Raw genomic sequence first — 14,182 nt, forward strand, 5'->3', positions numbered from 1 at the left:
ACAAGAGACATTATGGGCCATCATTGCCCATTACTGTCAGTGGTCAATGACCAGTAGATGTGTCCGGCGCTAATCTTAACGAGATCACAGCTCGTAACCATTACCGCCCTGAACGCACTCGACACCGGTCGCGTCCCAACGACCGGAAACGACAGCACATTTCCCACAGTTACGTAACCTTGTATTGCTGCTGTCACCCAGCGCCTGTCCTCTCTCTGTGTGTGCGTCTCTTTTACCTCACTGTCCCCGTTTTAAACGTGCAGAGCCGACGCATGTGAGGTCACCGCTGAGCGCACCTACATGCCGGCTCTCGTGTACCGTGTGATGTAACTGATATACCTGTCGCCCCCCCCCACCTGCTGCTAATCTTACATAAGTCATTTTTTATGTGTATGGATCGATGTGCCGCTCTCTGCACCTTGCGTAAATGTGAGTGTGCGATGCCGTCAGTGTGTTTACGTGTCTTTTCCATGTGGCTGTTTGTGTCCGAGCCTCACACGAAACGGCACACGGTCGTATTTATAGATGGTCGCCATGGCGCTCGGAGGCACTTCCTGTGTTTACTGATCATTAACCGGCCTGTATCTTCTCCTCTTGTTCTGTCTTTACCTCCTTCACCTCCATTTCTCTTCCTTTTATCTCCATTTCTATCTTTTCCCTCTTCTGTTTCCCCTCCCTTTTCGTCCTCCATCTCTCGTTTCTTGACCTCCCTCCTCTCTATTTGTTAATTTCCTTTCCTCCATCCCCCCTTTTCTCCTCCCTTTCCTCTCCCTCTGTCCAGAGCGCGGTCCCCGTATGAACAACACCTCCCAGCTCTCCTCCGGACCCTCCCTGCTCTCAGGTAGCGGGAAAGGTCCCAGCGGCGGCGGCGGCATCATCATCGGAGGGGGCATGAGACACAACAGCAGCCACCCCAACTTCTCCCACTCCTTCCACAACCTCGCGCAGCTGCCGCCGTCCTACGACATGGCCATGAAACCCGAGATCAACCGCTACAGCTCCCTGAAGAGGCTGGGTGAGCGGGGGAGGCAAAGGGAGGAGGGGGGTGGGGGGGTTGGGGGTTGGAGGTACAGAAGAGGGGAAACTTGAGAGATGGAGGGAGGAAGTGGGACTGATGATTATTCAGGACCCCTGCAGGCTCTCAGGTGATGCAACACAGCAGCTAGCAGCCGTGTTGGAGGCTCAACACAGTCGCTAAAACGTTTATAAGCTGAAAGTTTGACTGATGAGCTCTTAAAGGGACACTTCACCCATTTTAATGCAGGTCTGAGTCCCAGCAGCAGATAAATCGGGTGTTTGGCCTCCTGTGTCGCAGAAGTCCCCGAGGAACGGAGCATCAGGCCGTTTAACGTCATTAAGCGGGTTTCAGCTCCGCTCCTCTGGGACGTTTCTTCCTTTTTACCGACATAATTAACTCATCAGCTTTTGTCCAAGTAAACAATCAACACCCACAATCCACACCATGCCAAAACACAGTCAAGCTGCGTCTGTAGGTGGAGCTTAGGAGCTTAGGAGCATTGAGCGATGATGTAAGTCACGTGTTTAGTTAATGAGGAAAAGTGTGGAAAAACTTGAATTAATGAAAGGATTGCACGTTTGCACGACCAAATGTCTCCTCTTCTCTGTCTATGTTTGCTATTGTGTTGGCAAGTAATTACGAGACATCTTTACAGACGTATTGTAGCTCTGATAAGTGAATGAACTCTGCTAATCACACAGCATTTTATTCCAGCTAAATGCTAAACGAGTGAAATGAATAAGTGAACCTGTAACAGTACAGAACAGTAGAGACGGATCATTAAAAGGAACTACAGAAGAAAACACGACTCTGTGCTTCAGTGGCTTTAGATGGATAAACATACTGTAAATAAGTAAAATAAATTAAATGTACGACTCATATGGAAAAAATTCAATAAATGAGAATTGCAGTCAAACAGCATCGGTAACCATGGTAACCCAACACCATTCTACAGCAGCTTGATTGGTTTCATATCATCTACAGGTCGGCGTTATTGAACTAGTTTGAATTAATATATATATATATATATATATATATTGTATTTTAGAAAGTGAAATAATACTTTGGAAACAACACAAACATCCAGACTGCGTAGGAAACTCTGCTTATAACACTGGGACATGAAATCCCAGATCCAGTTTCCTTGTCGGTCAGGACCAGGACCAGGACCTGGACCTGGACCTGGACTAGGACCTGGACCTGGACTAGGACCTGGACCTGGACCTGGACCTGGACTAGGACCTGGAGCTGGAGCTGGACCTGGAGCTGGAGCTGGACCTGGACCAGGACCTGGACCTGGACCTGAAGCCGGACCTGGACCTGGAGCTGGCTGAACCTTTGACTGTGATCTTGGCTCAGCACATCATTTATACTTTGCCACATGGAGAATTACAATCAGATATATATATTTATAAAGAATGGCAAATTGCAATCAGCTGCAAACTCACTGGGTGCGTTTGTGCTGTAATGTCATTAGTGTCATTTTGGGTGAATTGGACCTTGAGACGGGGGGCAGCGGTCGGTGGAACTAAAAGCATTAGCAATGTATTCTTGGAACACAGTGAACGTGTGATTCAACAGCAGAAAAACACTTTTTAAAGCTGCACTTTAGGGGATTTAGTGTTGCACTTCCCCCAGACGAGTCTGAAGCATCGGAGGAGGAGGTATCCTGACTTTTGATCCCTGCTCGAACGGGTCGAGCTCCAAAAACACCGAACTCTGCACTTCCCATGATGCAACGTGATAGCATTGATATTAGGCCCTACCTGCACCGTAAACACCCACATCTGCAAACTAGAGTATTAACCCTTCGTTCCACTCCCACCCCACCGCTTCTCTCTCCGCGGTTCGTCCCACTTCCACACAGCTGGGTCTCAGACCGCCGTCACTGCAGCGGACAGACATGGCCGCCAGCAGAGTTGTGACTCAGCTGCACAAAAACAAACAAATAATCATCTTGGTGTCGCCCGAATGTGTGAACCGCTTCTGCTGAAGCGTCGTAACAGGAAGTAAACACACAGAAAAGGGAGGGATGGGAGCAGGGAGGAGAGAGAGAGAGAGAGGGGAAGAGAAGGGAGATGGATGACAAAGGAGGGGAGAGGTTGTGAATGAAGGAAATGGAGACGGACGGAGGCAGAGAAAAGGTGGGATGGTAAAAGAGGTTGGAGGAGGTGATTGGACGAGTAAAGATTCAGCAGGAAGGGGGGAAGAGAGATAGCCGTGAAGATGGAGAGGAGGAGGAGAAGAGTAAAAAGGAGAGGCAGTGAAAGAAAGAAAGGAAGAAAGGAGTAGGAGGAGATGTGGAGGTAGGGGGAGGGGCGTTGGCTGCTGGTCTGCAGGGGCCTGGCTGCCGTCGGTGGGGAAGAAAAGACTTTTGAGAGGCAGCGGCTGGCAACCTCTCTCTCTCTCTCTCTGGCTCTACCTCTCTCTCTCTCTCTCTGTCTTTATTTCTCTCTCTCTCTCTCTCTCTCTCTCTGTCTTTACCTCTCTCTCTCTCTCTCTCTGGCTCTCTGTCTTTACCTCTCTCTCTCTCTGGCTCTCTGTCTTTACCTCTCTCTCTCTCTCTCTCTGGCTCTCTGTCTCTCTCTCTCTGTCTTTACCTCTCTCTCTCTCTCTCTCTCTCTCTCTCTCTCTGGCTCTCTGTCTTTACCTCTCTCTCTCTCTCTCTCTGGCTCTCTGTCTTTACCTCTCTCTCTCTCTCTCTCTCTGGCTCTCTGTCTTTACCTCTCTCGCCCTGCGATTGCTGAAAATGCAGGGGGAGGGGAGTCGCCTCTGCAGGCTGAGTGATGGATGGTTACTACGTGGGGGATCGTGTGTGTGTGTGTGTGTGCGCGCGCGCATGTGACTGGGAAGTGGAAGCAATAATGAGGTGAGGGTCCAGATGAGTCTCTTTTATTATTTCCATTCAATCAGAAGCAGGAAAGACTTGAGCAGAGGAGGGAAAACGCAGCAGCGCCGCAGACCTTCAGAGGTCACCTCACTTCCTTCAGCGTCTCATTTATGAAACAGCAGCTCCGTCGCATTAATCACAGCCGTCCTGCAGCTGTTTACGGGTCACGCCGTCAGAACTGACAGCGTTTGTGTTTCGCTCGAGATGGAAACACATCCTGGTTTTTCATCTTCTCTCCACTTTATTGCATGTTCATTTAAACACAGTTATACACAAATCGCAGTTTCCAAATCTTTCCGTAGACCTCAGAGGTTTTGTGCGTCTTGTCGACTGTTTTTGAATCTTTTCATCGACCAAATCTGCAGTAAACACTCCACCTCCGCATCACACCAACGTGAACCTTTCGCTGCCATTGTTTGAAATGTCCGCGCATGGTCCCTCCTTCTTTTTTCTACGTCCCAACAGGCGCACAGGAAATGACGTCAGAACCGTCGTAGGCCTCGTGCTCGTGCGCACGCTCGTGCAAACGTGCTTTACAAAAGCCCACCTCTCTCTGACGGGCCGTGGACGGCCAGCTGGCCACAGTTATGCGTGGAGCGGTTGCACTCACACTGGTCAAACGCACTAGGCTCTACCCGTAAACCCGGTTTTGGCCCGGTGCGGAAGGAGAGTGTGAGTGCGCCCTTACCTACTGGCCCCTGTACCAGCTCCTCTCATAGTAAAGTCCATTACAGTGGATTAGCAAAGTCAATCCCAAAGGAAGGAGCCCATTGGTGCTTTGTTTTGTATGTAGGGACTCTCCTCATGCTGCTGCAGAGGTTTGCTGTTGGTTAAAAAAAAAAAACCTGTCATAACTGAATATAAGCGCCGAAAAAGACCATGGGAATAAAACTTTAATTTAGATGACATTTGTGTATCACAATATCTCACAATATAAGATTTAATCACGATACGAGTGTTTTTAAATGTCTACATGTTTAAGAAAGCCCTTCTGAATGTTAGGGCCTGCTCACACTATCCTCCCGGGCCGAGACCCGGACTTTAGGGTACTTGTCCCCCCTCCCTCTCCCCCCCGCGCCCCAGCCCCGTTTGTGCTCACACTGCCCCGGCCTCGGCCCCGGCCCATGCTTTTTGCTTGTCCGTACGTCATCACGTCATCACGTATGCGTGTGACGTGTCACGTCGTAACACGTCACACGCATTGATAGACGTCATCGCGATGCGTCGCTTTGTTTATAAAATGCGCGCGGTCTTTCAGGGGCTGAGTGGTGATATAGGCGTTAAGTGTTTCTATGTCCAGCCTGCTGCGCTCCTCCTCTAAGCGCCTATAGTCGCCATTGTTGTTGTTGTAAATGTCGGCGCATGGTCCGTCCTTCTATTTTCTATGTCCGAACGTGCGCACATAAATGACGTCAGAACCGCCGTAGGCATCGTGCTCGTGCGCGTACACGTGCGCACGCTCGTGCTCGTACATGTTCAAACGGCTCCGCTAAAGCCCACCTATTTCAAGCGGGCCGTGGAGGGCCAGCTGGCCCCAGTTGAGCGTGGAGCGGGTGCGCGCACACTACTTAAAGGTGCTAGACTTTAGCTGAAAAACCGGTTTTGGCCGCGGCCAAAAGGATAGTGTGAGCAGGCCCTTAGTTTTGGTGGAAATGTTGTGATTGTGACACAAAGGCTACAGCCGCTCGCCCACCACTGTATGAAGCCGGTCGTTTCGATGCAGTTCCCCAAACGGCGCTGCAGGAAGGACACCGATAAAGGCTCCTTTGTCTGCAGCCGCGGAGAAACCTCGGATAATATGGCCTTAAGAGAGGGGGAGTAAACACGGAGAGAGAGAGGGAGAGAGGGGACACGAGACAAACGGTGAGAGGAGACGACAGAGGAAACCTGGAGAGGGGAAATAAAGGGACCCAGAGGAGTGGAGGAGACAAAGGAACAAACAGAAGGAGAGGAGAGGAAGGAAAGGAGGGGAAGAGACCTGACGGAGAGAGAGAGAGAGAGAGAGAGAGAAGACGAGGCGAGAGGGGAGGAAGTGGTAGAGAGGTGGCTGGTGAAAGGTCAGGTCTAAATTGGCTCGCGGGGAGCTGCTTCCATGGAAATGCTTTGAAGATTAAAGCGCTCTCAGGCTGCAGAGCAGAAACAATGTGTTTCACTATTAATGACGCTCGCTCTCTCCTCCATCCACCTCTCTCTCTCTCTCCTCCATCCACCTCTCTCTCTCTCTCTCTCTCTCTCTCTCTCTCTCTCTCTCTCTCTCTCTCTCTCTCTCTCTCTCTCTCTCTCTCTCTCTCTCTCTCTCTCTCTCTCTCTCTCTCTCTCTCTCTCTCTCTCTCTCTCTCTCTCTCTCTCTCTCTCTCTCTCTCTCTCTCTCTCTCTCTCTCTCTCTCTCTCTCTCTCTCTCTCTCTCTCTCTCTCTCTCTCCTCCATCCACCTCTCTCTCTGGGCGCACTCACACTGTCCTTCCGCACCGTGCCCCGTGCTTTAGGGTCCTTGTCCCCCCCTCCAGGCCCGTTTGTACTCACACTACCTGGGCCTCGGAGAATGCTTCTTGCTGCCTATACGTCATCACGCCGTAACACGTCACATGCATTGATGACGTCATGGCGATGCGTGGCTTTGTGATGATATGATACATCAGCATGGTTTGAATCCAGGCCGTCCTTCTCGTGAGACTGGGAGGGGTGTCCCTCCAAACGACATGTGCCCAGGGGCCTCACAGGACCATGATCTGGCCCTGGTGGCAGCGGTAGGCCTGCGTTAATTACAGCACCAGTACCTATAAAGGTGACAGTGGTGTCACGTCTGACGTTCCTGCAACGGAAACGGTTTTGTCACCGCTGTTTTTGACGTTGAAATTATAGGTGTGGTGGTTAGCACTGTCGCCTCACAGCGAGAGGGTTCCTGGTTCGAATCCTTCTGTGTGGAGTTTGCATGTTGTCCCCGTGTCTGCGTGGGTTTTCTCCGGGTTCTCCGGTTTCCTCCCACAGTCCAAAGACGTGCAGGTGTTCGGTTCATTGATGACTCTAAATCACCCGTAGGTGTGAATGGTTGTCTGTCTCTGTTCGTCTCTATGTGTCCTGTGATAGACTGGTGTCCTGTCCAGGGTGGACCCCGCCTCACGCCCGATGTCAGCTGGGACCGGCTCCAGCCCCCCCCGACAGGGACAAGAGGTTGAAGATGAATGAATAAACATCAACTAGTTCCAGTGTCCTCAAAAGTGCTACTTATCTTGTTTTGGTCGCTGCGCTGAATTCGCATGGCCGCTTCCTTCCACTGTTCAAGAGTGAAGCCCAAATATCCCAAACACGGGCGCCGCCATGTTGTAATTTTGGAGCCAGTGGTGCCAATTAACCCTCTTGACCAATTGCAAGTCCATCACAGCTGTCAATCATGACGTTTCAGCCTGTTTTTATAGCATTAAATAACTTATTAAATCCAAACTTATCAGAAAAACGAACACACAAACATCAGTGTGCAAAGTATTCGTATCTACGGGAAAGTAATGTACAGCCTGTATGAGAATAAGAAGCCTCATTAACATGTTTCCCGTTTCTGTCTCTTCTGCTGATCCAGAGAAAGAGCTGGACGAGTACTCCAGCTACTACAACTCCAAGCGTCGCTCCAACAACGCTCCGCCCTCCTTCCACTCCTCGCAGCACTACCTGCCCTGGGGGGGAGACTACACGCTGGGATCCAGGGGCACGCTGCCCCTCAACGGTTCTCGGCCCCGCCTCCACATGCCCCCCTCCACGCCGAACCCGTACCCGCTGCCCGCCCAGACGCACTACACCAGCTCCTCCTTCGACAGGCCGCCGCGCCGCGTTCGCTCCCAGGACCAGCTGCTGGCGTTGGGGGAGGGCAACACGCTGTCCCGCCTGTCCAAGAACCAGCAGCACCAGTACTACAAAGCCATGATGAGCACCAGCAGGGGCTCCAACTCCCAGACGCTCCGCAGGTAAGATACAAAGCCTTAAAGGTTTGAAACATGAGGCTGTTACTCAGGGTGTCTAACGAGCATAATTGAATAGTGCAGAGGATCAACGAGTGTCTGGTTTCAGGTCCCACGAGAGGCTTCTGGTCTCACCTGACCGTCTGGAGGACCGGCTGATGATGGGGCTGATAGCCGGAGGAGGAGGAGGTGACCGAGGTGACCGAGGTGGAGGGAGCGGGATGGTGCCCACCATGGGCCGGCTCAGCCATCACCAGAAGGCCCAGTCGCAGCAGAACATCTGCGTCACGCCGTCCATGGACCGTCACCACATGATCAAGATGAACTCCCACCCGACGCCAGGCCACGATCACGACCGTGACCGCGACCGTGACCGCAGCTCCGCCGCTATCCCCGGGATGGGCATGCATGGTGTCTGGGACCCCCACGGGGGCCACGGCGGAGGCGGAGGGGGACACCCCAACGCCCGACGCATGGCTTTCGCCAACAAGAGGCAGAACACCATCGAACAGCTGCACTTCATCCCAGGGGGCGGGGGAGTGCAGGGACTGCGGACTGGGAGTAAGAACGAGGTGACAGTGTGAGAGGACGAGGGAGGTAGAGAGCGAGGAAGAGTAGAGAGGTGAAGGCTGAAGCTGTAAAGAAGCTGAGGAGGCATTTAGAGAGATGAGCAGGGAGAAGGTTTGATCTCAGCCGGCTGCCTGGCAGGGCGGCACAAACGCCCCGCCCCCTCCCCTCCGTATAAAGAAAGTGGCGGATGACGGCGTTGATCTCGTCGCGAGTATCGCCAATTGATTTTCTCCTCGTCACTTTGTGCGTTGAAAACGAGAATATTCAGCCATTCTTTGAAAAGGGAAGACAGAGATGTCCACTACAAAAGAGCAAAAAATCTGATCTGAACGCAGCTCAAAGGCTGCCGGGTGTTCGCTGTGACTTTTATTGAAGGACGCCCGCCGAGTCAAACGTGTTGAAGCGTCCTTGAGTTTTATTGCACTGTCCTCTGAGTCCTCGACAGCTCCGACAGACGTTCATCTGTCTTTGAATCCACTGTGGATGATAGAGCGCGCTGAGCCGGGGACGGACGGGTTCGATCTTTGTATTTATAACCAAACGAGTTGCTTTTGTATGAAACTAACTTGATAATAACAATGATAATGATATTAACATGACTGAGCCCTGTAAGACTTTGTGTATACTTGGTTTCAAACGTATTTAATCTTTAGCCAGCCAGTTTGTAACGTAAAGGCTGTAACTTCTTTCTCTGGTTGTGATTGGACTATCATCCAAGTCAAACATTATCCAGCGCCGTTAGCTGAGGCCTTTACGGCTCAATTTACTCCTGATCAAGAACCAAAATATAAACCGTAAACAAGCTGCCATCATAAAGACCCAGTCACGCCAGCGTTTAAAGGGTAAATTGAATGAATTGTTGGAGCTCATTGTTCGTGTTCGGGATCAAGTCAACAAGGTCGCTTCCTGTCGCTCAGCAAAAAGTTAGCGAATACATAAAAAATATTTTTCCCTGCTGTAAAACAAACTTTATTGACTGAACTTATGTAAAAATCTTGAGAATAAAATGCGAGAGTGGACACAACGGCTCTACGGACTAGCGCTAGCATGCCCCTGCTTCCTAGCGCGTTAGCTTGTTAGCTATAGTAGTTCAACAGCTAGCCCGGCGGAGAGTCAACTGTCGGTGCTAAAAATGAAGCTAACGTTGAAGAGCCAAAGACTGCAGTTCCTTGAATGGCTTCAGTGGCTGCAGTCTCCATGTCTAAAATTCACTTCCTGTCCGTTAACAGCCACAGATACAAAGAATCGTAGATGCCGCATCCAGGCACGTGAGATGCGTCTCAGCCGCCGCCATCTTGGGACAGAGTTCGGAGCTGTTCTGACCATAGACTGTATGTAAAGTCTTGTAGAAAACGCTAGGTTTTATGCTGTTTTTGGATGTTCTAACGAAAGAAATACAACATGGAATCACGTTTCACAGATGAGAAGTTGTTTTTCCAGTTGTGTTAAAAAAAGTGTTAAATTGATGAATCCCGAGAGCTAGGTCCTAATCCTTCTTTAAAGCTAACAAAAAGTCAAGTGACTGTCGTGATGCTAAATGAAGCTCATGCTAGCTTATGTCCAGTATTTAGTTAATGGTAATATATCAGTGAGATGCTGAAAATGATGTGTGTCACTGTATTTAAAGAGACAACCTCTGCGCTGAACTGCAATTCCTCCAACAGCCACAAGGGGCGTTCTCCAAAGACGCTCGTGTTAAAATGCCCGACTTCACAGCAGACATAAACAAAAGCGTTTTGGTTTAAAGTAAATGTCCCCAGGGGTGAATTTATATACAACTCACCCATTTAAATTAGATTAATGCTTAAAGTTCTGCATGATTAAGGGCGGAGGCGGCCGGCGCCACTCACATTCAGCTTCACCGCGGCCGTTCAGGAACCGATTGGTGACAGCACAGAGACGGCGTCCATGTTTGACACAGCCTGTGTGTCTGACAGTTTAGTCGGGCTGGAGTGACTGGGCCTTCACAGGAAAAAATCCACTCCGCGGAAAATTTTTTAGCTTAACTTTGTACAGTGAACTCCAGTGGGTGTATATCATCTATGAATCATTGTGCCGTGACCCTTTGCGTGATAATTAGTACAGAGTTTTTTCCAATCGGCCCGCTCGCGGAGATGAGCAAACCTTACGCAGACCCCGACTGACCGAACGTCCCTCTAAACACTGTTTTGAACTCGTGACTTCGTAGAGAGTCGAGGGTTTCCTTTGTGCATTCAGCAAACCCTCCCGTGCTTCTACGACTTCCACGCGTTACCTGCAAGTTGAGCTGCTCACCTCGTATGAAGGGAGGGAGGATGGGGGGGGGGGGGGGGTAGGCGGGTTTTAAGGCGGGGGATGGGGGAGGGTGGGTACAATGGACACTTCACACCAAGGGCTATACCGAATTATCTTTGTGTGTCTGTGCTCTGTACAGCGTCTGCTTCTCATTCTCATTTCCTCCGCGCGTCAGTGTCGGGGAGGCCGTCCTCGCGCATGTGTTTTTTATTTTTTCCTCCTGTGTGGAGAGGAAATATATGAACATGAACATGCAAAAGGGGGAAATTCTGCAAAGCAAAGGAACTTTTTGTGCAACGTGTAAAAACACACGGTTACTTTTTGGTCACGGGAGGAAAAGTCGACCACGGTTGATGTCAAGTTGTTCTGGCTGTGAGACGGACCTTCTGGCCTTCCAGGCTGGATCTCCCCTCCGTGGGGTTTAAGGGGCTCGTGAGGCCTCGTTTGAGGTTTTCAGCGTCCCCCCCGATAAAGACGGACCTGATCGATTGCTGAGCGGAGCTTCCCGGCGGCCATTTTGAGTCTCTTCCTACGACACATGTGCTCACGTTAATGTATTACCATCACACGTGTAGAGACCCCCCCCCCCCCTTTGATCGGACGACGGACGCTCTTATCATGACTTTCTTTATCTCGAACATGTATTTATTTTTTTAAACCTCTGTGAATTTTAACGTGTAATCCTGGATTTTTTCATATATTCAAACTTTCTAGTGGAATTAAAAAAAACAGAAAACAACAAAAAAACAAACACGTTTGTACTCTCGAGGACAAAAAGAGCCGATGCAATCAAGGAGAAAAGACGGACCGCATGACGATGTCAGGAGCCAGTGTCGATGATGTCATAGCGCTGACTTATGATGTCACGGCGTGTGTGTGTGTGTGTAAATGTACGTACACGCGTCTGTTTTAATTTCTGTGTGCCCTTGTGCGTAACTCTGTGTCTTCTTCTTCTTCTTGGGAATGCCGAACCTCATTTGTGACCGAACTTCGCGTCGTGTCTTCAGCTCGCGCAGACGACTTTAAAGACCCGTCGCGTCGCGGTCGTTGCGTGTTCATATCAACTTGTGATGAAATTTAAAAAGGCCCGTCTTCGTTTGATTGATTGAAAGGAAAAAAAAAAGGGACACTGACGCAGCTTTTTCTTGTTGTCGGGCTGCGTTCGACCAAAGCGAGGGCTTTTCAAACATTGAAAATGTAAATTATCGAAAGCTTATATTGTGTCATGTTTTGGTATTTGATTAGAAGTGACGCCGCCGAGTGGCTCCTTTGTGACGTCACGAATCGCCCGCTCGACGAGTTCGTGCCGCTGCTAAATGTGTATCTTCAAAAAGGTGATTTGTTTTGGACGACCTGTTCGTTCGCGCTCGTTTGAACGGAACTTTAAGGGCACGACGCGGCATTAAACGTGTTGCATCGCGGTGTCTTCTACGCGGTGTCTTCTACGCGGTGTCTTCTACGCTGTGTCTTCTACGCGGTGTCTTCTTCGCGGTGTTTTCTTTGCGGTGGCCGCAGACGTCGTCGACGCGAGCCGCGGGGGAGAATGTACCGTGACTCTGAACCGGAAAGGCTCTGTGGTTTTTACACTGAAAACATCTCATTAACTTTTAAAAAGAGAGAGAGGCAAAAAATAGGGAGGGGAAATGTAAATGACACGTAGAGATTCAGTTGTATTTTTAACGTCTCGTCTCTCCTCACACCTTCAAAGGTCTCATACAGATGTCGTAATCCATGTTCAGTTAATTGCTCCCCTGATAGAACTGTGCGTGCGAGTGTGTGTGTGTGTGTGTGTGCGCGTGTGTGTGTTAACTCACTGGGAGGGGAGGGGAGGGGAGGCATGGGCATATTTGTATTCTCAAAGCTACTCTGCATACCTCAGATTGTACGATACCTTTATTTATTACATCCCCTTTTACGTCTATTTCCAAGAAGATCCAAACAAAGGTCTCACACACGTGCAACCCTTTTGTTATCGGTGATCAATTCTTGCGTTTGTATAAACCATACTGTTTAATTGATAATAACAATAAAAAATATTAAAAAATCCCACTAAAACCTTGTTTGTGTCTTTTGTGATGACTCGTTTTTCAGTTACGGGCTCCGGTTTAGAGGAAAGTGCTGAACGAAGGGAGCTGATTCATCGATTATTGAGAGAAAAGTGTGGAAAAACGTGAAGATTTGCTGCTTTTTTCTGGTTTTATATCATTGTAAGATGAATATTGTTGGGGTTTGGACGGTTCATCAGACAAAACCAACTTTTAAGACTGTATTTTAGACCAGGGGTCGGCAACCCGCGGCTCTTCAGCCCCTTTTAAGTGGCTCCGTGTAGCTTTGCCAAAGAAATGATATAAACAACATGTAAATAACGTCTTTTTTGCACAGTGGACAAGGGAACACCTGTTCTCTTAGAGTTCGGGGCGGCAGTAGCTCAGTCCATAGGTGACTCGGCTGGAAACCGTAGGGTCGTTGGTTTGAGTCCCTGTGTGGACCATGAATGGAGCGTGGACTGGTGGCTGGAGAGGTGCCAGTTCATCTCCTGGGCCCTGCCGAGGTGCTGTTGAACCCTCAACCGCTCGGGGCGCTGGTCCACTGGCAGCCCCCTCGCTCTAACATCTCTCCTTAATTGCATGTATATAGGTCCTGTCTGTGCATGTGTGTGTGTTTCGGGCCTGTGTGTGTAACATGATTAATAATAAGAGTGAAAAAATTCAATTTCCCGGTTGCGGGATAAATAAAGTAATTCTTCTTCTTCTTCTTCTTCTTCTTCTTCTTCTTCTTCTTCTTCTTCTTCTTCTTCAAGGTGATTTTCTAAAAATATTACGTGAAACTAAAGTATGCGTCACATCCTTGGTCTACGGCCCAGCGCCTTTCCCTGCAGGGGGCTAATGTTGAGCTGGTGACCCGCACTGGTATGCTAGCTGCTAGCTGCAGATAATAAATATATATAAAACTCAAGAAGAGCAGAAAATACGCTGTTTTAAGAAAGTGAAACTAGTGAATCTTTGGCGTTTGATGACAAACCAAATATCTGTGTAATCAGAATCAGAAAAGCTTTAATGTCCCGCAGACGGGGAAATTCTTTTGTCACAGCAGCAACAGAATATTACAAAATAAGGTAAAAAATAAGTTATAAAGTTAAATTTAAAAAGGGAAGAAATAGAAATAGACATATATACGTATACACATGATGTGGTGAATGAACTGAGTCATCGTTTCAGCACCAACAGCTTTAATATCACCTCATTCATTCATTCATTCATAGAGCTTGATACTGTTTCATTGTTGTATTTAATGATAGTGTTGAAACAAGAGTACCAATGAAATATAGACACTTATTTTCTACATGACCCTTTTTATTTAATTAAAAAACAAAGTAGCTGAAGTTTTCAAATGTTGACCAAACACAAGAGGATGTAAAACGTCTTCTCCTGAAATCAAATCTAGTTTTTAAAGTTCTTAATTCAACGCAGGAACTGTCGAA

The 14,182-nt window shown here is 49.0% G+C and overlaps 1 protein-coding gene across 1 annotated transcript in view; it reads left to right on the forward strand.

Moving 5' to 3' along the window:
• Nucleotides 1-8,441, forward strand: part of LOC310956158 (protein shisa-7-like) — a gene marked incomplete at both ends in the record, with an annotated part of 19,717 nt that extends 11,276 nt beyond the window's left edge. The window contains 3 exons of the mRNA XM_083926300.1: nucleotides 782-1,015; nucleotides 7,482-7,863; nucleotides 7,967-8,441. Of these exons, the coding sequence (XP_083782426.1) occupies nucleotides 782-1,015; nucleotides 7,482-7,863; nucleotides 7,967-8,441 (1,091 nt within the window). The remainder of the gene's footprint in view (nucleotides 1-781; nucleotides 1,016-7,481; nucleotides 7,864-7,966) is intronic.
• Nucleotides 8,442-14,182: the final 5,741 nt, after the last annotated feature.

This window comes from Echiichthys vipera, assembly GCF_963691815.1.
Source record: "Echiichthys vipera genome assembly, chromosome: 13".
In the NCBI taxonomy this organism is placed as follows: Eukaryota; Metazoa; Chordata; class Actinopteri; order Perciformes; family Trachinidae; genus Echiichthys; species Echiichthys vipera.